The sequence below is a fragment of the Dermochelys coriacea genome, chromosome 3 (genome assembly GCF_009764565.3).
Source record: "Dermochelys coriacea isolate rDerCor1 chromosome 3, rDerCor1.pri.v4, whole genome shotgun sequence".
Classification (NCBI taxonomy): Eukaryota; Metazoa; Chordata; order Testudines; family Dermochelyidae; genus Dermochelys; species Dermochelys coriacea.
The window spans coordinates 42,337,745-42,360,577 of record NC_050070.1 but is presented as its reverse complement, the minus strand read 5'-3'; the positions used below and the strand labels follow the sequence as shown (position 1 = coordinate 42,360,577).

The 22,833-nt window shown below is 38.9% G+C and overlaps 1 protein-coding gene across 1 annotated transcript in view; it reads left to right on the top strand.

Annotated features, from left to right (window-relative positions):
• Nucleotides 1-22,833, top strand: part of CSMD1 (CUB and Sushi multiple domains 1) — a 2,060,919-nt gene that overhangs the window by 1,986,994 nt on the left and 51,092 nt on the right. The window contains 3 exon segments of the mRNA XM_038396611.2: nt 7,156-7,344; nt 9,926-10,099; nt 13,248-13,430. Coding sequence (XP_038252539.2) covers nt 7,156-7,344; nt 9,926-10,099; nt 13,248-13,430 — 546 coding nt within the window.

Here is a 22,833-nt window from a genome sequence, read left to right as displayed (position 1 = left end):
TGCTTCACCACCCTCCTAGTGAAAAAGTTTTTCCTAATATCCAACCTAAACCTCCCCCCACTGCAACTTGAGACCATTACTCCTTGTTCTGTCATTTGCTACCACTGAGAACAGTCTAGATCCATCCTCTTTGGAACCCCCTTTCAGGTAGTTGAAAGCAGCTATCAAACCCCCCTCATTCTTCTCTTCCACAGACTAAACAATCCCAGTTCCCTCAGCCTCTCCTCATAAGTCATGTGTTCCAGTCCCCTAATCATTTTTGTTGCCCTCCGCTGGATGCTTTCCAATTTTTTTACATCCTTCTTGTAGTGTGGGGCCCCAAAACTGGACAAGCACTCCAGATGAGGCCTCACCAATGTCGAATACAGGGGAATGATCACGTCCCTCGATCTGCTGGCAATGCCCCTACTTATACAGACCAAAATGTCATTGGCCTTCTTGGCAACAAGAGCACACTGTTGATTCATATCCAGCTTCTCGTCCATTGTAGCCCATAGGTCCTTTTCTGCAGAACTGCTGCCTAGCTATTTGATCCCTAGTCTGTAGTGGTGCATGGGATTCTTTAGTCCTAAGTGCAGGACTCTTCACTTGTCCTTGTTGAACCTCATCAGATTTCTTTTGACCCAATCCTCTAATTTGTCTAGGTCCCTCTGTATCCTATCCCTACCCTCCAGCGTAACTACCTCTCCTCCCAGTTTAGTGTCATCTGCAAACTTGCTGAGGGTGCAATCCACGCCATCCTCCAGATCATTAATGAAGATATTGAACAAAACCGGCCCCAGGACCGAACCTTGGGGCACTCTGCTTGATACCTGCTGCGAACTAGACATGGAGCCATTGCTCACTACCTATTGAGCGCGATGATCTAACCAGCTTTCTATCCACCTTATAGTTATAGCTGGTATGGCAACAACCATATTTTCATGTTCTCTGTGTGTGTATATTTATCTCCCTACTGTATTTTCTACTGCATGCATCCAATTAAGTGGGTTTTAGCCCACGAAAGCTTATGCTCAAATACCTTTGTTAGTCTCTAAGGTGCCACAAGTACTCCTCGTTCTTTTTGTTGAAATAGCATAGCGATTTTCTATAATTCCCAGGCTGAGTAGTGGTAAAGAAAGCTATGGTGCGGGCATAAGTAGGCTGCTTTAAGGACCTAGGATTGGTAAAGGTAGTTTAAAGCCTTCCTGTTAACTCCCCAGTTGAAAAGTCACAATCTTTATGGAGTTACAGTTGTACATGTATATGTGTCAGGAACATTAAAGCCAGCTTGTATTAAAAGAATAATGTAAGAAATCAAAAAAACCAACAATACCCAAAACAATTCTCCCCCACCCCCGCGGCACCATGCACAAATATATTTATTAAAAATAAATAAATAAAAATAAAGACTGACCATAACATACTGATTTCTCACAGATTATTCTTTTTTAAATAAATTGAAATTGTGTAGAATGGCATGGAAATACCTGCTGATTTTTGTTAGACTGGATACAATGAAACACTGACATTGTAAAGTACAAAGCACAGTACTGTAATTTTTAGTCTTATGGATATAAGTTGGTGAAACATCTTGTGTTTTCTGTCCACTAGAGTGCAGATAATTTGTTTGCAGTAGAGTTTTAAAAAAAGCAAACCAAAACAAACAAAACCTAAAATCCTTGTCAGCTGAAGAGTGAAAACTCAGTGTAGTGTTCATTAACACAAAGGTGAAATATGGTATATATGGGATGTAGAAAGCTATAACAGCAATATAAGATTTTTCCTTTTACAATCTGTGTGCCTAGCAAAGAGCATAAAACAGAATCTTATTTCAAGACCAGATACAGTGCAGTATTTGTTCCTGACTAGTACTTAAGGAACTGTAATCCAGCTGTAATAGGGGAGTACAGGAGATATTAGAGTGCTGTGATTGATTTTGGTTTCCATCCTAACTTTGGAAGCAATACCAGACTGATAGTAACTTGAAAAATGAATGAGGAAACAACTGTATTTTTCCAACATTATTAAAACTTGTGTAGCTCTCCTCTCAAGGTGTGGCTCAAGCCTCCTTCTTGGTGCTTGCTTCCTGGAGTGGGCTACACCTGTATGCTAAGGGTGTGCTGGACATGGCATTCACAGTGAAACCTCTTGTGATGAGCATCTGGAGTTCTAGAGAGGCGGCTTCAGGAAGAAAAACAGCAACTGATCAGCAAATCAAGGGAGACTAAAGATGCAAATAGTAGAGAAGGGAGACTGCTGAGAATAAAATGAAGGGAACACAGAGATGGCAAGAAACTGAGTTTAACTGGCAGACAAGTTATATGAATTTTGTGATTTTTGCATGAGAAAAAATGTCAGACCCCATCTACATTACATCTAAAGTAATCTAGATATAATGGTGCCGACCTTAATGTCGACTCACATAAACTGGTTTAAATTGCACTTAAATCAATTTAAATCAACACAGTAATTCCATTAAGCTAAATTGTTTATTCATAATTTAAACTCATTTACATGTATCCATATTAAGGATTTGCCACAGTGTAACTTGATTAATTTTAGTTACCCCAGTGCAAGCTTTCAACTGCAGGGAAGTCCTAAATATACTTCTAGAAAGAAACTGATCCTGATTCAAGACTGCATTGCTCCAGTTTTATGTTATTTTAACACTAGTGATTTCCAAGGATTACACTGACACATAAAATTGTTGTAACACAAATAATGAACCAGCCCCTGCACACATGCCATCTTAAGGAATCATTAAAAGTAAGAGCTGCTGTTAATAGTAATGAATGAAATTTTGGTACTAAAATAAGCAGATAAATTTTGGGTAAAAAAGTGCTATTTTGCCATAGTAACTTTTCAGAATGTAATCATTGTAAGGATGGTTCAGTGATCAGGGCACTAGCCTCTGACTTAGCCAGGCTTAATTTCCTGCTGTGCCTCAGACTTTTTGTGTCACCTTGGTAAATCACTTAGGACCTTTCTACACTTAAAATGGTGCAGTGGTGCCACTGTAGCTTTTCAGTTAAGACACTACTTATGCCAATGGGAGGGGTTCTCCTGTCGGTGCAGGGACTCCACATCCGCAAGAGGCAGTAGCTAGGTCAATGGGAGAATTCTCCCATCAACCTAGTGCTGTCTACACCAGAGGTTAGGTCAGTTTAGCTGCTTTACTAAAAGGTGTGGATTTTTTATAACTTTGAGGCACATAGTTATCTCTGTATCTCAGTTACCTATCTATAATAATAGTACTTCCCTATCTTAATGCGGTATTGTGAGGATAAATATATTATAGACTGAGAGAGCACACAGACACTACTGTGGTGGGGGCCATATGAGTGCCTAAGATAAATAGACTGGGGTATGAAAGGCCCTCCACCGTGACAAGAGCCCCTCCACAATAACAAGAGAGGCAGCAGTGATGCAGGCGCTGCACTAGTCCATGAAGGTGAAGTGGAAGCTGAGTTCTTGAATGAAACTCCCAGTTTACAGGTCAGTCTAGGTCCTGTCCTCACCTATGGTCATGAACTTTGGGTAATGACCAAAAGGAGGAGATCATGGGTACAAGCAACGGCCATGAGGGTTCTCCACTGGGTGGCTGGCCTTACTCTCTGAGATAGGGTGAAGAGCTTAGCTATTTGGGAGACCCTTGGAGTAGAGCTGCTACTCCTCTGGATTGAGAGGAGCCAGTTGAGGTGGTTTGGGCACCTGATAAGGATGCCAGCTGGGAGGCTTTCTTTGGAACTCTACCAGGCATGTCCCACTGGGAGGAGGCCCCGGGCCAACTCAGGACATGCTGCAGGGATTATATATCCCAGCTGGCCTGGGAACACTGGGGAATCCCACAGTGGGAGGTGAAATCTGTTGCAGAGGAAAGGGAGATCTCATCTTCCCCATGCTGCCACTGTGACCCTCACCAGGGAAAATGCTATACAGGAAAAGGAAGAAGAAGATTTAAATATCCTTTTTTTGTTTTATGGAGAAGAATGTAGTCTTTTTCCTTGGCTTACACTAGGGCTGTTAAAAAAAACCCCCAAACATTAAAATGATATGTGGGATACTTTTGAGAGGAGCAGCATAAACTCTCTGCTCTCCTCTGCCCCATGTCTTTTAAAAGCTCCCCCAATACCAGCATTAAATGCACTATAAGGTTAGTGGTGCCTCAGGCTGCATTACAATTTGTAGCAGAACTCCTCCACACTGGAGAGTCCTACTTTAAGGGAGGGAATTGTTCTGTGATCAGGAGAAGTTTAAGTGTAGATCACAAGATGCAGGATTTTACAAGGTACCCTAGAGTAAGTGGAGAGGCATAGGGCATTCATATGGATGGCCCATTGTCTCCTTTGACAGCTCTCCAAGATCTGTGAGATTTGGGGACAACACTTCCGGTTTGTTCCATGGAACCAGAGACAAAGCACTATGAAAGTCCCTTACCCTCTGAGTGACTGATTTAGGAAAGCTTTCAGAGTAGCAGCCGTGTTAGTCTGTATTCGCAAAAAGAAAAGGAGTACTTGTGGCACCTTAGAGACTAACAAATTTATTTGAGCACAAGTGAGCTGTAGCTCACGAAAGCTTATGCTCAAATAAATTTGTTAGTCTCTAAGGTGCCACAAGTACTCCTTTTGATTTAGGAAAAACTCACCACAGCACACAGGAAGGTGTAATTTGGGTCTGGGGAATGTGATTTTCCCCAGAAAATCAGGACTCTTCACTAAACCAGGTCTATTGTATAAAGGATCTCATACCATGCTCATCACCATAGTATCTTAGCACCACTTAATTTGATCCTACTGTGCCACATAATTACATTATTAATGCTCTAACTAGCTTTCTTTTTTAATAACCCACATGAGTAAGATGTCAATATTTCAGTAGATTACAGGCAGATTTGCTTTAGGCCTAGCCACATTATTTTCAAATATAGTCCCTGATCTTAAAATGAACTCTGCATGAGCAAACCCCTGCATCTATGTGGAATTCCAGTTCCTTTTAAAGTCAATGGGGCTCTGCACAGGTATGTGCCCGCACATAGCCCATTGCAGAATGAGGCCATAGACATTTCATAACATTAAAATTCTGGTTTAAAAAAATAGAACAGTAAAAAAAAGTATAATTCTGTTACTGTCAACCAAAAATGAAGTATTAGAATACTGCAGGTTCCTTAATTTCCAGTTACTTCCCTTCCTCACTAAATAAAATTCCTTCAAAGAGAATACTAATGAGTGAACATTTGCAAAGACTGATTGTCAGATAATAAACATATTCATGTTTTTCCTCTTTAGTAATCTCTATGATAGAATTTATTTTTAAAAAAATGCATTGATAATAAGAAGTCCTCTTTGTGTATTCACAATTGCACATTTGTAAAATGCGAAAACTTACTACTAGAAATCACTAAACAATCTGTTCTACTCCACATATACCAAAACAGTGGATTATTTTACATGTAGACTAACTTGATTTTCTAAAACTTTTCCGCTGTCCTTGTTTACATCTGTGGTGAAGAGATGAGAGGAGCAGAGGATGGCATTTATAACAGCTTTTCACCACACTTGTGGTGTACGCTGCCAGAAGAATAAACATCGCTGTCAAGATTTTGCCATGGAGATTTCAGTTTCAGCATCACGATCTTGCTTCTACCAATGGAAAAGAGCCTCTGCTATATACACAAAAGGAGGATTAGCTCAGAGAGTAAGGATTGGGGATATACATTGTAAAAAGAGAGACGTGTGACAAGGATATAATTGGTTAAGCTTGCTGAAAGCTGTGTGAAATACAGCTGCCTTATGGTGCATCATCTCCCACATAATGTGCTGCATTTCCCAATAATCATATATTTTTCCATCTATATACTGATAGTGAGAAATGTATTTTCTTTTTTATTATTATAGGCTGTTTGTGTGCACATTACAGGAAAGTCAAAATGAGAAAAAGATTCTGGGCTGTTTAAATTGAAGTGTGGATTTTAGAAATAGTTAGGTTTCATTGATTTCATATTAAAACAACATACTCAGGGCCAGATTGTGCCCAGCCCTGTGCCAGGTGCTTAAGTGAGGAGAGGAAGCAAGGAGCATTTACATCTCATGGTCCCACGCACAGCGGATAAGCAGTATTACAATCATTATTGTAAAGGAGCAGAAGAATGTACAGAGTTTGTATCTAGAGCAGCACTTGTCACTCCAATGGAATGGGTTGAAGGAGTCGCTTTTGATCCTCTCACCACCACACTAGCAAGCAGACCTGACCCGTATGGTGGGGGCATCTGCTGCATCCTTCCATACATAGTGTAGTAACATCCATAATTTATATGCATTGTGTTCCATAAGAAGTGTGCCGCTGGGGAACCTTCACAGAGCTTTAGGGGGCACAGAGCTACTGTGGAGGCACAAGTCACTGTGAAAATGGCCTTGCTTTGTCTCAGTTCTGCAGCGCAATCTTGATTGACATAGACCTCACAGATGAATTATAAGTGGTTTACAGACTAAGAACCTGTACTTGCAGCTAGAGAAACAACAGTGTTTTGAGTAGCTGTGCAGCTAGAACTTGGAACCTCACTGGTGGAAGGGGCAGATATGGGGAATCCTTAGGCCATCACCAGCTTTTTAATGAACTAATAGGAGAATTGGAGCCCAGCAGTTTGTACTAGGTCAATGCAAAGTTGCCAACATTTGAAAATTGTTTTCATTCTCAGTTCTCCAAAGGTTTCAACAAAGTTAGCTCCTTCATTGAGATGCTCCTCGTGCGGCCAGAAGCAATGCTTTATAGCGCAGCTACAGACAAAAATCAGGAAGGAACTTGCAGCAGCCTTAGAGCTCCATATGATCACCAGAGCTGCAAATTAGTCAGGGGAGTCCAAAAATTTGTCAGGGCACACACATTCTTCCTGGGTCTGAAAGGCCAGCCCTGACAGACTCTTATAGGGGCTAGTTTTTTATGGAAAAGAATGCTTACTCTTTGGATAGTATCTCTACATCAAAAAGGGCTAGACACTTTGAAAAAATACCTAATATGTAAGGAGTCCTAAAATCAAGCCAAAATCAGAGGTCCATAACCACAGGTCCTACTCATGAGCCATTAGTGAAGAAATGTGGAGTATCCTCTCTTGATCTGTTTTCATGTATTCATGATATTGTGTTTACAAAGTTAGTGACAAACACATTTGTCTTGTAGTGGTGAACTGTTCTGATCCAGGCTTTGTGGAAAATGCTATTCGTCATGGGCAGCAGAATTACCCTGAAAGTTTCAAGTATGGAATCAGCGTGGTGTACCATTGTAAGAAGGGATTTTACATCTTGGGCTCATCTGCTTTGACTTGTAAGGCTAATGGCTTGTGGGATAGGTCACTACCCAAATGTTTGCGTAAGTATTCATTAAATTCATGAATTGACATGCTCCTCTGTTAGAAAGGGCAGAAACATCAGCTAACGCCTCACCACATGTATCTGGGAACTTTTCTTGGACTGAACTGTCTCATTTATTGAGATTCCACTAAAACTAAGATGGCTCACAATCCTTACTAGTAAAATTTAAATGTATTTTAGATCAAATGGAGCTATAATTTTAAATGCTGTCAGTCAATTTAAAAAAGACAGTTTTGCCTTTTGTTGTCCTTTTGATATCCAGAAATACCCAGGGAAAATTTTAAATTATTATATTTGTATTACATGTTATTTTGGTTAATAATCCAAAACCATTAGTGGTCATCAGAGTGCTAGGATTTTTCTAATGAAGAATCATCCTAGTCTTTATTGTCTGCTAGTGCACATGTGGAAGGAGATGAAGGGGCAGCTTTGCACAGGATAATTTGTTTAGGAAAGAGGTTCCAATAATACCACTTCATTTATGTATTTTCAGAAAGATTTCTGGTGAGTTCTGCTGGTTTTTATGATCATCTTAGTGACTTTCACATCTCTAGAAATGAACAATTTAACTAGCTTTCATTTTCCTTTTTATTGGTCCCCATTCACTTTCTGACATCAGGTTTCTGAATTAGTATGACATTTAGGGGAATATGAACAGCTCACAAAAATATTTTAATTTACATGCTCACTAAATGGTTGTATTGTTTTCACTGATGATATATTCCATGGTTTACTTTGTTTTATTGTACTAGCACACACCTATATACCAACCAGTTCAATTAGTCAGATTGAACCAGATTAGCAGTCTTGTCCTGTAAAACCTATGATTCTTTCTTTCTTTCTTTCTTTCTTTCTTTCTTTCTTTCTTTCTTTCTTTCTTTCTTTCTCATTCTACATACCTTCCATAACCAATATGTGGGGAGTGAGGCACTCTGGGCTTGATTTTCAGAAGTACAGAGCACTCGTATTTCCAGTGGAAGTAGATACAAGCTGAAGGTGCTCAGTAATTCTGAAAATCAGGTTCATTGAGATTACTAATATTAAAGAAAAGTATAGATACTGTATGTTTAGACAGTGTTTAAAAAATAAACCACTGGCAAGAATACTTTATACACCCAAGCACACATTTGCACTTTTATCCACAACATAATGAAAATTATATACAGACCTTTGTGGCCCTACCCCACTTCTCACTGTCTATGATTCCCCACTCAGCCACTAAAAAGATGACACCAGGGAAATTCCACAGACAGGACAAATTTTGTTCTCTGTGCAATGGAGAGCGGAAATTGGCACAGGTTTACTGTCTCTGTTGCACTATAATTCAGATCTACCCATTTTATTTTCCTGAACTGTCCTTTTGAACTGTCTATAGGACAAATCTCACATTCCTTTCTCAATTGAATGAGAGTTTTTCATTGGGGACGATAAGATTTGGCTCTTTGATATTTGAATTCTTAAGCAGATTTCCAAACACGATGAGAGAGTTTAATTCCTCAAAGGGTTCATACATTGTTCCACTCTCTTACTCCAAGTATAAAACTTTTTTTTAAAAAAAGTGCTTGGATAGGGTTATAAACATCTAACCCAATGTAGAAACTTTTCTGTTAAAAATTCTCAGTTTAGCAGTACAAATAGAAAGAGACTATTACTTTCAGTGTAAAACAGTATTTGTGAATGATTTTTTAAAAATTATATTTCAATTTTCCTTTACATCATGGCCATCACATGCTGTTTGATGAAAGTAGCCTTTCTTTCTTTCCCAAGTTGTCCAGAGTTATTAGAACTTTGCTCATGATTCACATTGTTTGATTAAATTAAATTATATATATAACATTTGAATTTTGTGACTGTTTACTTACATGATGTAGAATTTCCCTTCATTTCTTTTCCCTGATTGGAAGACCTAACTGTTTTAAAAAAAATCTAGCTATGAATTTCCTTTAATAATGAAATTAATTTTGTTTCCTGATTAAACAAATCTCAACTCTTGCCTTTTTTTTAAGGAACATTTGTACAAACAAAACTTTGCCTGTATGATTTTTTTTTCAAAACCCAAAATAAAGAAGTAAATATGTGCAATTCATAATTCACCAAAATGTTCATAAATATATTTTCCTGTCATTCACTGCCCTCTATGAATTTCTCTGATAAAATTTCAGGAGTAATTATTCATATTTTTGTACTTTCTATCTATCCTCTACTTATTTATTAAGATTCTCCCCATCATTGTAGTATCTGATCACCTCCCATGTATTTAAAAATAGAAATAAAGATTAAAGATCTCCCTGACTTGTTTTCCTGTCTGTGGCAGATACAGTGTATCTAGTTTATAAGATTTTGTGAGGATAGGTGGGGGCTTGGATATGGCAGAAATTACTGTGGGAAAGCTAAGTCAAAGAAATGAGTTTAAAGTGTAATTCTTGATCTTAACCTTATCAAAGACAAATAAATCAACCACAGCAACAACCCAACTATGTTTATTTTGTGTAGAGCTGACTTTAGAAGTCTGTCACAGATGTTTGTGATCTGAAAATGAACAGCCATATGATATTAATGTTTTTCTTTCCTCTTTGTAGCCATTTCTTGTGGACATCCTGGAGTTCCTGCCAATGCAGTTCTTTCAGGAGACAAATTCACATATGGATCTATAGTTCACTATTCTTGCACAGCAGGTCGAACTCTCATAGGAAATTCTACTAGAGTGTGCCAAGAAGATAGCCACTGGAGTGGAATTCTCCCTCACTGTTCAGGTAGTTGTATGTACCATCATGTGACTGTGGCCTTGTAATTAAAATGATTAAAACTCTACCCAAGTAGCATTCTTTTTTAACTTCAGACAAATACATTTTTTGTTCCAGCTTTATTTTGTTTCCTTGAGTATGGACTCATTTCAGTTGTAGCTCTTTATTCAAACATGCTGATATGTTTGCCCTCAGTCACTTTGTCACTATATAGGTAGCCTTCTTCTTTGTAGTATGTTCAGTACGATGCTACATAAAATGACAGCACAAAATAGTATTTACACACTTGCACAGTTCTGCTTTGCATTTACACATATGCTCATTTTTATTTGTACACCATTTTTTGTGAACATTAAGGCTACCACACAACATACCTGACACAAAACCATAACAGCAAGGATATTAAATCGTAAACCACCTACGATGACATACCCTCTGCTCTTCCAGCGTCTGTGCTGTGGGATTTTTTCCCAGCCAGAATTGGGTCTTTTATAGCACCGCTATGCTGTTTGGGTCATTTTACCTGATGTAAAGAGGCGAAACCTGCGGTGAGAAGGTTACATTCTGATTACATTGGTAGGGAGTTTCTATACCTTTAGGCCTTGCAATACGGGACCTCAAAATCATAATATCTTTTATGGATTCATAGATTCTAAGGCCAAAAGGGCCTTATGGTAATCAAGTCTGATTTAAAAAACAAATTAGTCTAATTAAAAAATTGTTACTGAGATAGAATTGTGTTTCCTATCTTAATATTTGAGCCAGGGAAGTTTTGGGTAGGGGAATTCCATATTTGGAGAAGAAGGAGAAAATGTATCTATAGTGGCTTGATTTAAAAACAAAATAAAAAATACATAGACAGTGTATGTATTCTTAGTTGTACCAGAAGCCATGTACATTAATAAGCAGTATATGGGATTTACACTCATCACTTTAATGAAAGCAGGATTGGGCCTATGACAACTAAGACATCTGATTCATTTTATTATTGGAGAGATATGAAAAACGGTCCGAGTACAATTCTTGAAGCCCTGTAATATGTTTCTAAGTCAGGTGTTCTTTTTGTTTTGTTTTATTTTTTCTGTAACGTATATGACATATACATAACATATAATTGTGTGCTGTGATCTGTGTGTTTATTGTCACTTGGAGTCTGATCCAGCAAGATATTCAACAGGCCCCGTAGCTTCCATTGAGTTCATTGGGAATTGAGGGTGCCTAGCATCTCAATGGATGCTGATCAATGGATCAGGTCCTTGTTTTGGATGACTCCAAAACTCATTTGTGAGCAGTGCAACCAGGCCAAACTCATGCCAATAAAAGCATTGTAATGCATCATATTGTTGTTTATTGTGAATGACTGTATTAAGATACTCAATAGGCTTAGCTGTTACTCAAATATTTTCTTTCATTTCTAAAGTAAGAGCTCCTTAATTTACCTCAGATGGTGCCTTCTAAATCAGATATAAATTCTGGTGTGATAAATAAAGACTCCAGATCTTTCTGCAGTTATAAAAGTAATGATGGTTCTGTAAAGAAAAGAACAAGTACAGTGTTACAGACAAAATAAATAAGAAATAACAAGGCCAATTAATAACACAATAAAGGATAGATGAACAATGCCATAAAAGTCCATTCAAATTTAATCCCACACATTAGCAATATTACATACAAGTGTAATGAAAACACTGCTATGTGTACAATGTACATTCCATGCATCTATCATTGTATTGCACATGCATGCTATTTTCCACATACCACATAGCTCATGGTATGTCTCCATGCCCTCAGCAAGCCTTCAACTCAGCAGGTGAAATCCTGGGCCAAATAATGCCGGTGGGAGTTTTGTCACTGACTTCAGTCAAATGATGATTTCATCCAGTGTGTGAACAGGTTCCATGATGGAACAATGAATGTTATAGAAAATAATACAGATGAAACCAAAAGGGTTCAACAGATGTTCAATTGTATTATAAAGAAACTACTTTTAATATATATATTAAGATAAAATATAATAACATTTTATATCTATATCTATATCTATATCATCTATATAGATATATATATGCAATTTTGTAGAAAATGATAATCTTGCTAAAGGTTTCTGTGAAACATCCCATTGATTTTTATAGGAGGGATATAATTTTAAATTCCATAATGTATTGTAAAAAATCTAGCAAATTTTATTATTTCCTGCTAATTTCGAAAGAACTTTTCAGTAAAGACTGAGATACTGTCTCCTGCATTTTTGGGTGCTTAATGACACTTGGCCATCAAATTTGTTCCTCACAACACAGACACAGTGTAACTTAAGCATGATTGTTGTAACTCTTGTCGTGCTTCCTTTTATTGTTTATTTTGGACCGGATTGTGGCTTTCAGACTTGGCCTACACTGAAGGGTTGATTCAGAGGTTACAAGTGAAAGGCTCAGGAGGTATTCTGGCTCCTCCAACAGTATTCCTTCTTGGGGCTCCTGGAGAGAACATGTGGTCGTGGCAGCTTTGCTATTCTTTGAAAGGGTGTGTGCATCTCTTCATGTTTGACAAACTGGTTGGCTGATGCAGTACAGCCATCACCATACACCACCCTCTTTGAAGTCTAGCATAAGGCCATCTCTCTCCATTGGAACTGTGACTGGCCCCTGCACAGGAGTGCAAAGTGAGGGGGGGAAGGCTCCATGTGTCCATTCCCTTCCTTGTCTACAGAGGGTTAGGCACAGTCTAGTCACTAGTGGATATATAAATGGGGCTATATATATCTCAGCTATTCTCCACTACATACGTAACCAAACCTCTCTCCGATTCTGCTGTTATCTTACTTTTATTGTTATAAATTAATAGCAGCCGAAATGTAGAACAATAAAACTGAGCAAATATAAAAAGTTATACACGCTAAAGAAATAATTGATCAACAAGATAGAATGCTTTCAATATCAATATTTGTCTGGTATCACTCATTTTTTATCACTTTGTGAGCTTTAATTAAGGTTTATCGGATTCAGATGTAGACACAGAAGTTACTTTTTTCTTTCAATCTCCCAGACTAGAAGCAAACTGATTAATTAAAACAGAAACAAATCTAGCTGGTAGCGTAACTCTTACTATACATACAGTTAAATATAACTTGCCAGTAATTCTACTACATTATGTTTTACAGGAAATAGTCCTGGATATTGTGATGATCCAGGTGTACCACCTCATGGGTCGAGACTCGGGGATGAATTCAAAATAAAAAGTCTACTACGTTTCTCCTGTGAAATGGGTTATCAGCTGAGAGGATCTGCAGAACGAACATGCTTGCTTAATGGTTCTTGGTCTGGTTTACAGCCTGTTTGTGATGGTAAGTAGTGGCAGTTTCCAAAATTTATCACAACATTGAATGCCTTATTGCTAAACTATGATTCTTCCTTTAAAAAAAAATCTTACACAATAATATACCTTTAAATTGTCCTGGAGAAATTTGATAAAAATCATCTGGCATGCAGTTACACTTTTGTTTAAACACCAAAATCCTACCAAACTGCCAAGCCTGTGAAGAGCTTAATTCACTAGGGATTTATACACCAACTACCTACTGAAAGCTGCCCTATAAATATCAACCCAAACAGAGGCAGCAAGCTCTTTTCTATTTTCAGAGTAGACAACTGTAGAGTAAAACAGTAAAACTGCTGTGAAAATGATTGCAATACCCAAAAGCACTCATCATCCCCCTCCTCCATTGCCCATACCACCCCATCTACCAGGTAGTAGATTTGACAAGAATGTCAAGAGACACATCAGAATTCATCAGGAGCCAATAGCCATCTTTGGGAGCCGCCTTGCCCATTCCATCAGGCTTAGTTTGATATCACCTTGGACAAATGTGTGTAGAACACAGCTATCCCCTTCATTTCCACACCCTCCCCATCCCATTCCTCTTCAGGGGTCTTTTCATGAGAGCCTGTTACAGAAAAGTGGGCTCATTTCTCCAGCTAGAAACAACAGAAGAGGCTTCAACTCCTGATAGTTCCTTAACCTGAAGAAAAAAAGGGGTTCTTTGTGCTATTCTAGACTGAAGAGATTGAACAAACACACATGCGAACCTCAGATTCAGGATGGTAATGCTTGCCTCCATCATTCCAACCTTTCATGTTCATAACTGTCTACTTGCAAGATTCATGCTTTCATATAGCCATCCACCCAGCCCACAGGAAATACTTGAGGTTCATGGTAAAACCAAATCATTACCAGTACAAGGTATTTCCATTTGGACTGTCCACCAAGAGTCTTCACAAAATGCCTAGTGGTGTTAGTAGCCCTCCTGAGAAGTCAGGGCACTCAATGTACCTCTGCTTGGACATCTGGCTGATCAGAGGCAAAATACAGAGTGAGAAAACAGCAAGCCTGGAATGTATTCTTTCTATATATACCTCATAATGAACTAGGAAAAATCATCGCTCACCCTCTGTAGAAGAGAGAGAATTCCTGGGTGCCTTGATCAACTCCATAACAGAAAAAGCATACCTGCCTGAGGACAGGTTCCAGTTGCTACATGCACTCATTCTCCAGATGTGTCTTGTACTGTTATATAAGAGGTCAGTTTGCATGCATGACACACAAGCTGCTTGCCAGACATCATCTGCAGCTCCTTCTACTCTGCTGTAATCAGTATATTATTCAATCAGACATATGATAGAGAGGAAGGTCTTGGCTTGGTGTCTTGAACACAGAAGCATGTGAAAAAGGATTCACTTTTCAGTTCCCTCTGTGGCATACACACTAATCACAGACAGGTTGGGGAGCTCATTTACAACACCCTAAAAATTAAAGGAACTTGATCCCTAGATGACATGAAATTACATATGAGCATCATGTAGCTTACAGCCCTCAGACTGTCATATGTGGTATTCCTACCTGCTGTAGGAAACAAAGGCCAGACTTGAGTTTGGACCTGAATAACTTTTATTTGGTCAAATGCTAACTGAAGTGTAGTATTCATGAGGAATGCTAAAGCAGCTTTGATTTGAAGTGAGAGGGCACTGGAGTAGGTTATGCTCCATTCTGGGCTTGACATACTTACCAACTGTTACAAGGAATGAGTGGAAATGTGTGAAACTGTAAAAAAAAAATTGGTGATGAACCATTAATTATACTTAGCAAAGTGAGAATGGTCCTTATTCCATTAGATGGAAATCTATTGCCGACTCCTTCTTGCATGGGCCTCTCACATGTACTACTTATGAAGAGGATATATGCTTGTGGTCACCAATGGAATTTGGAAGAAAATGTCCACTTCAGACTGGAATCTTCTACAGTGACCTGAGACACCAAATTATTGATCCACATAGCCAACATGCTAGAAATCCTATTGGATAAGGATGGTCCTTGAGGCCAAGAGAAGGGGGCACTAAACCCTACAAAAGACTCTAATCATACAGAAGCAAAGGATGAAGTCTCTCACAACAACAATGAAGTTGTATCTATCTGCTCTCTTCCCTGGACCTGCTCTCCAGAGAAGGAGATGTGAAAGACTCAGACCCTCAGGTAAGCTAAATCTGAAGCCTACAGCTAAGAGAGAAAAGAGACAGTCTAGCTCTACACATGCAAAACGAGCTCAAGTTATTTGCAACATCGAAACTAGTGCACCTGGTCCTTTGCATTCCCTGTCTGTGGCATATAATAGTCTAGTCTCCTGCAGATCTCATTCACTTGGGATTAATTTCCTTTGTTGGGGTTAGTGTGTGGGTGCTGAGTGGTGTTGGTGGCCTGTAATATATAGGAGGGCAGACTAGATGATCTAGTTGCCCCTTCTGAGCTTAAATTATATGACTAGTTCTCAACTAAGACCAATCACATGAGTTACAGAATCTAAGAAAAACATTATGTGAGATAGCTTTTTTATAGAATTCAGATTACACAATTCTACATTAGAATTATCCAACATTCCATTAGAGAGAGAGAGTGTGTTACTGTTTTCCTAGATAGACACTACCCCTCCCCAAGTTTAATGAGTACAATATTAATTTGAGTTAAAGTAGTGTTATTCCAAAGCTACTAAGTGCCTGACTTAAGAATCATTTCTGAATCTGTGTCAGAAATATATTGACTCTGTATTTAGTGTAGGAAGGGGAATAAGCTAAGTAAATGGAGTCTAAGGTAAATTATAAGGTGGAACAGAAAAGTGGGAAGCTATAAAGAAATATTCTAAGAGTTATACTTCATTAAAACAAAGACAAGGGTCAACTTCTACTTTTAGCAGACTATTTAGCCCATTTGATTAACTGGGTCTGTATTTTAATTATTTCATTAAAATCCTAGTACCACTACACTGTCCTCCAAAACTCAATAGTTCAAAACCTCACACACCACATAACAGCCATGTATTACATAAACAAACCAGGAGACACTCGCTTCTTGCTATGGGCAGTGGGTGAACTCTTTCCGCCTGAGGCCCTGCCCCTTCCGCACGCACCCCCTGCCAGAGCCCAGAGGCCCCCCAACTCCATGGCCACCAGCTCCAGCCCCAGAGTGCTGGGAAGGCCAGCGGCATGTGGCCGCAGTCCCTGCAGCCTTGGAGCACTGGGAGGGTAGGCGGTGTGGCCCCAGCCCGAGCCGGGGCCACCCTTCAGGATGCAGAGTCATACGCAAGGGAGAGCCTGGGGCAGAGCATTAGTGGCGCCACATCTGGCTGTTTGGGGAGGCTCAACTTTCTCCAGCCTATGGTACTGATACAGTAAATAAAAAATGTGGTGTTGTTTTTTTAATTAATGACAAAAATACCATATAAAAATCACAGGAGGAAGCAGCTTTCCACATGGTGCTTGTGGCAGCTGACAAATACCAGACTAGGAGCCAAACACAGAAGCTGAAACTACGACATGAGAACTAGTAAAAATTGCTGGAATGCAGGAACATTGTCTGCCTTGGAAATAGCCTAAACAGATGCAGTAACCAAGGAACAGCTGCAGAGAGCAAAGAGCAGATCATGTGGTACATTGTGCTAGAATGCATGCCTTGTTCCAGAGTGTGTGAACTATGTGTGTACATGACTTATCACAGCACACAGCCAAAGTAATACTTCCCCAGGCCATTAAGCTCTAGTGGAGCCACTGCAGGCTCAGAAATGCATTAACCCCTGCGGTGGTTCTGCCTCCCAATTCCATCAGATTAATGTCTAGCTCATGTACAAGTCACAGATCCACCAACCCTGCTACCCCAAATTCCATTCTGGAAGAGCACAGTAAAACCCTGTGGAACTGGATGCATAGAAGAGGAGGAGCACCTGTGTGGGTTCCCCAAGGCTTCTCTCACCTCCTCTGTGCAATAGAATTACACTAGTTCTGCAGCTGTCAGGGTCCTCCTTGTCTGCGGAGCACAGGACAGGATATGCCTCTGGGTACATGATGCCACTTGCTTTTCCTTACATACCAGTGTACAACTCTGTACATTTAACAAGAGAATGAAGAGAGACCTATAAGAGGAGGAAGAAGGAAAGAAAGAAGACATGAGGAAAATTTAAAAAAAAAAACCCAAATCATGAAGCTGGCTCCATTCCATGAGATTGGAAAATCACATCACTGAATTCTGTTGTAATTTTGGATATTATCTCCTGGGAGGTGTTGGGATGCAATGGTGATGAGATTCAACCTACACAGGTAGACACAGACCTAGAAGGAGGAAAATGTGCATTAAATATATTCCTAAGATCTGTAAGAATGCAAAAAAGACAAAAAATAGGAGAAAAACTCAACAATCTTGTATGTGAAAATAAAAGTACATAGGGAGTTCTAAAATCTTGTTGGCTCCAATAACACAACAGTTAGGTACCAAAAAGACACAGATTTAATCAACACGGTCTTGTGAAAATGTGAATTTGAAAGATGTGATTTTTCATAATAGTACAGTCATCCTAAAATGCATTCATGGGCTGCTTGATATTTAAATGTTCCAGTAGCTGAAAAATGTTTATGTACAGCTTCAACATTATATAAGTGGAGAAGAAAGTTAGTAAGGGTTTATTGGCCAATTCACCTTAAACTTAAAATAGTTTTACACTTGTGTAACGCCTTAGACTTCAGGAGAGTTACATCAGTGCAAATCAAAGGCTTATATGACCATATCATAATGAGGCAGATTTGGATATAGTGTTGTTGTGATGTACTCAGCATAACTACAAAAAGTTAACATCGTAGGGTATCCTGCAGATTACACTAATGTAAAACTCTCACCGAAATCATTAAGAATTTTGTGTTAGTAAAAGCCTACGATCAGTTAGTTCAGAGACTTTATATTTCAGGAAAACCCCAAATAGTTTTGCTCTGCATATTTAAAAGTAGCTGATATAAATATTATTTGTTGACTGATTCTTTCCCACCACCCAGAATGCCACAGGTTCATAGATATATTCTTGAGCTGAAGAAGTATGTTGTTTATTTGCTGCTTCAGTGAGTGATCAGTCCACTGAAATAGGCACAATATAGGGTTAAATGCAAGTGCGACACGTATTCAGGTGCTCATTTTAAGTACACTGTTACAAAGTTATTTGTTATATATTGCATAAACACTTTTTCTGCCTAGCACTACCATTAGTTTGCTAACTCAGTTGTTTACATGACTGGATTGGTGACCCAGTTGTTTAACAGATTGGATTGCTGGCTCAACTTTTTACCTGGCTGCTCTGTTTCCTCACCAGACAAGCAAGAATCTTTTCACATATCACTTTTCAGAAGTGATGAAATAGTGTGAATGCTGTTCTTAAAAGTATAAATGCATTCTATTAATTTGAATAAGCATATTTCTAATTACATGTCTCTCTCTAGTCTAATTTGATCAAGCAAGCTGTTTATATCAATAGCTAGTAGTTTTTCCAAGAAGTTGAAAAATGCTATTTCTATAAAGCAATGAAAAATATAACACTCACTTTCTTAAGGATTGGTATATGGAAAACAGTGAAAGAAAAAGAAAATAATTCAATGACTACTAAATGAATCACTAAAAATAGAGTCTATGTGTTTGCAGAATCACAACCTAAGTATTTACAATATTCATAAATTATACATTCTCATGAAAAACAATGTTTTAAATAACCATTTCTCATCTTTGTAATGAAAATTGTTTTATCTGGACCCATCAGAGAAGGAGATACATAGACATAGAGGGAGCTGATAGAAACACAGCTGTCTGCTGTGGAGAGTTTATTGTTCTGGCAACAGACTAACATGAAAATGAGGCTTTGCACTGGGGAGGAGGAAGTGCTCAAACATTTAAAGGGACAGGACATCCCATTCTTTCACCCTCCTTAAAAAAACTTTCCAAACATATATACATTATCATTTATATGGCTAACATAAAGCACTATATTACTTAACTAAAAGTTGCAGGTGGACTTCCACAGACTCTCTTAAATTGCAAGGGATTATTCTGCCCTATAATAGCAACTAGCTAACTGAACAATTTATAAGTTCAGGCACACAACTGGTTTTCACGCTCTCTTGGGATAATGTGGTGATGATGGTGTGACAGTGTCCTGAAAAACAGGAACAGTCAGTGGAAAGGAATCAACTGGATATGATCTCAAATAAACTGGATCTGGTACCAAAATTTCTTCTACAAAGTAATCAAAATTAGGAGGAGGTTAGATGGGAGGAATAGAATGTTCTATTGGAACATCTCCAGTCTGTGGGTCTCATTGAGACTGCAACTGTTCTAAATGCCATTTCTATAAAACACTATTGGATAGTTTTACCCTGAACAAAACAGCTCCCATGCATTTCACAAGTTCTCCAGGTACCATTTCATTCCACAACCATAGTTGCAAGTCCATACTAAGTCTCCTACTTGAAAAGAACAGTGACAAATCTGATGTCATCGATCAACTTGCATAGCTTCAGAATTGGCTACACATGTGGCAGGATCAGGACATAGCAGATCCCAGCAGATATGCAAAGATTGGTTCAAGAGAAGAGTTGCAGGTGACTTCTGGATAGTAACATCTGGTGTGTTCCTGCAGCATGAAGAGCAAGAAATTGTCCAGTTTCTTTTTATGGTTCAAAATAGACTTATCTCTTAAGGCATGTTTAAGTGTCTGTACAAACTGTTCAGCTAATCCTTTTGTAGCAGGATGGTAAGGAGCAGAATCTATGTGCTGAATCCCATTTGAAGCCTGGAACCTCTGAAATTCTTTAGAACAGAATCGAGATCAATTGTCATTCATCAACTGTAGTGGTAAGCCGAGATAGCTAAATAAAATATGAAGATGTCCAGAGGTCTTGGTAGCTGTCGTAGAACTCATTCTGAAAACTTCTGGCCATTTCAAATGGGCATTGACTATGAAAGAAACATATAACCTTCTACTGGTCCATCAAAATCCATGTAAATACATGTTCAAGGACTCTGAGGCCATGACCAAGGGTGTAGATGAGCTGGGCCAGGATCATGCTAAATTTAATGACATGAAGTTCAGTACTTCACCTTCCTCTCAATAACTCTGTTGATCCCTGGCCACCAGACATGACTCAGGGCTATGGTCTTCATCCATACAGTGCCAAAATGACTTTCATGAAGAGCTTCCAAAACCTGAGACTGTAGTGATTTTGGAATGATTACTCACATTCCCCATAAGATCCAACTGTGATTCACAGATAATACATGTTTACAAGAGATGAACTGTGGAAACTGGGGATTCTTATGATCAACACTGTATCTTGTAGTACCATTTCCTTCACAAGATAAAGCCCATCATCATTAGGACATCATCTTTTTTGATGTTTGTGCTAGTTATGGGTATTCTGTCCATCAAATTGAGATAGAACACTTCATCCGAAGTTCCTTTGAGTTGATGGAAGCTTGGACATGGAAGGTGTGACAGTATATGAGCATTGCTGTGCCAAGTCTCTTTATGGAATTGAATGGCATAGGAGTGAGTTGAAAGTAGCAATGCCCACAAATGATGGAATTCCATGTTTTGGTACAAAAAACCGAAAGTCATGGGTGATTATCTGTCAGCAAGGTAAAATGTCTACCATACAGATAGGTATGAAACTTCTGAATTCTGAAAATAATGAATGTAACTGTGACATATTCTCTGGTGGAGCCATTTACTTAATTAAGCCCAGGGCACCAATTAATTGTCCAAGATAGTCAACTGAAGATTTGAAAAAATCATATCTCTCTCAGCGTACTTTGTTTACGGTCCCTTCAGAATCTTATCCATGGTTTTCTGGAACAGGGCAGGTGCTAATGTAATACCAAAAGGCAACCTGTTGTAACAAAACAAGGCTTTTTGTATGTTGCTTGTGAGATATTTGTAAGATGCTGGTTCAAATTCCATTTAAAGGTATGCATTAAACAAGTCCAATTTACTGAAAGACTGTTCTGCACTAAGAGTAGCAAACAAATTTTCAATACAAGATAGTGTATACTTGTCTGCACATAAAGCTGGATTCAATGTCACTTTGAAATCACTACAAATTCAGACAGAGCCATCCTTCTTGATCACTATTACGATGAGGAAGAAAACTGGTGACAAGAGTCCAATGTTCATAAAACAGGCCAAATCACCTTCTACAAGAGGCTTCAGAGCATAATGCACAACACTGGGCTGACAATATTTTGGCTGGCTGTCAGACTTAACAGTGAGCTGCACATGTTGCTCACCGGTCCAAGTTCTTTCTCAAAAACCATGGAGTGTCTTTCCAGTATTCCTTGAAAAAAGTGAGATGTTTTCTTGAGCACCTTGATCTCTCTCCTATTCACCTTGGGCTTCTCAATCCAAAATTTGACAAATATGGGTGGCTACTTTCCCTCAATTACATACAAGGTTAAAATGATTGTCAATTGAGTTGGTATTTCACCTGGATTATTCCTTTTGGAACTAATTTTTCTTTGGTATAAGTCTTCAAAATAGTGGCTGTTTCTTCCACAGAAACTTGTGACAAGTCTGGTGAGAGGTACATGCATAAATCAGTGAGACAGCAGCTCCAGTATCAAGCTCCATTCTTGTGGGAACTCCCTTGATCTTGTGTGACTTAGATGCCATCTCTGACTCCAGCTTCCAGTATGTTTAGTGTTTAGGTCTTCATCAGAGTAACTAGTCCTCTTGTCTTTTTCTACATTATTCATTCCCAAATTCCACCCTTTGTTGGAGGATTGGAATGACCCTCAATAGGACACCTAGTCCAGTTCTCTGCACTCAAGACAGGATTGAGTATTGTTTAGACCATCCCTGACAGGTATTTATCTAACCTGTTCTGGATCTGATTATTGTGTAACCCAGAGACAAATTGATCACCCAGGGCATCACTTAACATTTGTCTAAACTGACAGTGTTCTGACAACTTCTATAGAGCAGCCACAAATTGTGCTACTGACTCTCCTCTGGTCTGATGTCGCTGATGAACCTGACATGATTGTGCTATAATCGATGGGATAAGAGAAAAATGTTCCTGCATTGCTGCAGGAACTGAGGCATACATTGCAGTTCTAGAGTAGCAGTTGTTTTAGTCTGTATTCGCAAAAAGAAAAGGAATACTTGTGGCTCACTTCTGTAGCTCACGAAAGCTTATGCTCAAATAAATTTGTTAGTCTCTAAGGTGCCACAAGTACTCCTTTTCTTATTGCAGTTCTAGTCACAGTTGGAGACAATAGACCACACAGCAATCTGTATGACTTTGGACCCATCACTGTCAGCAAGATTGAAACTCTTTGTCCATCTGGAATGGAGATGCAAACTACAAATTGCTCAAAATGTTCGAGGTACACCACCT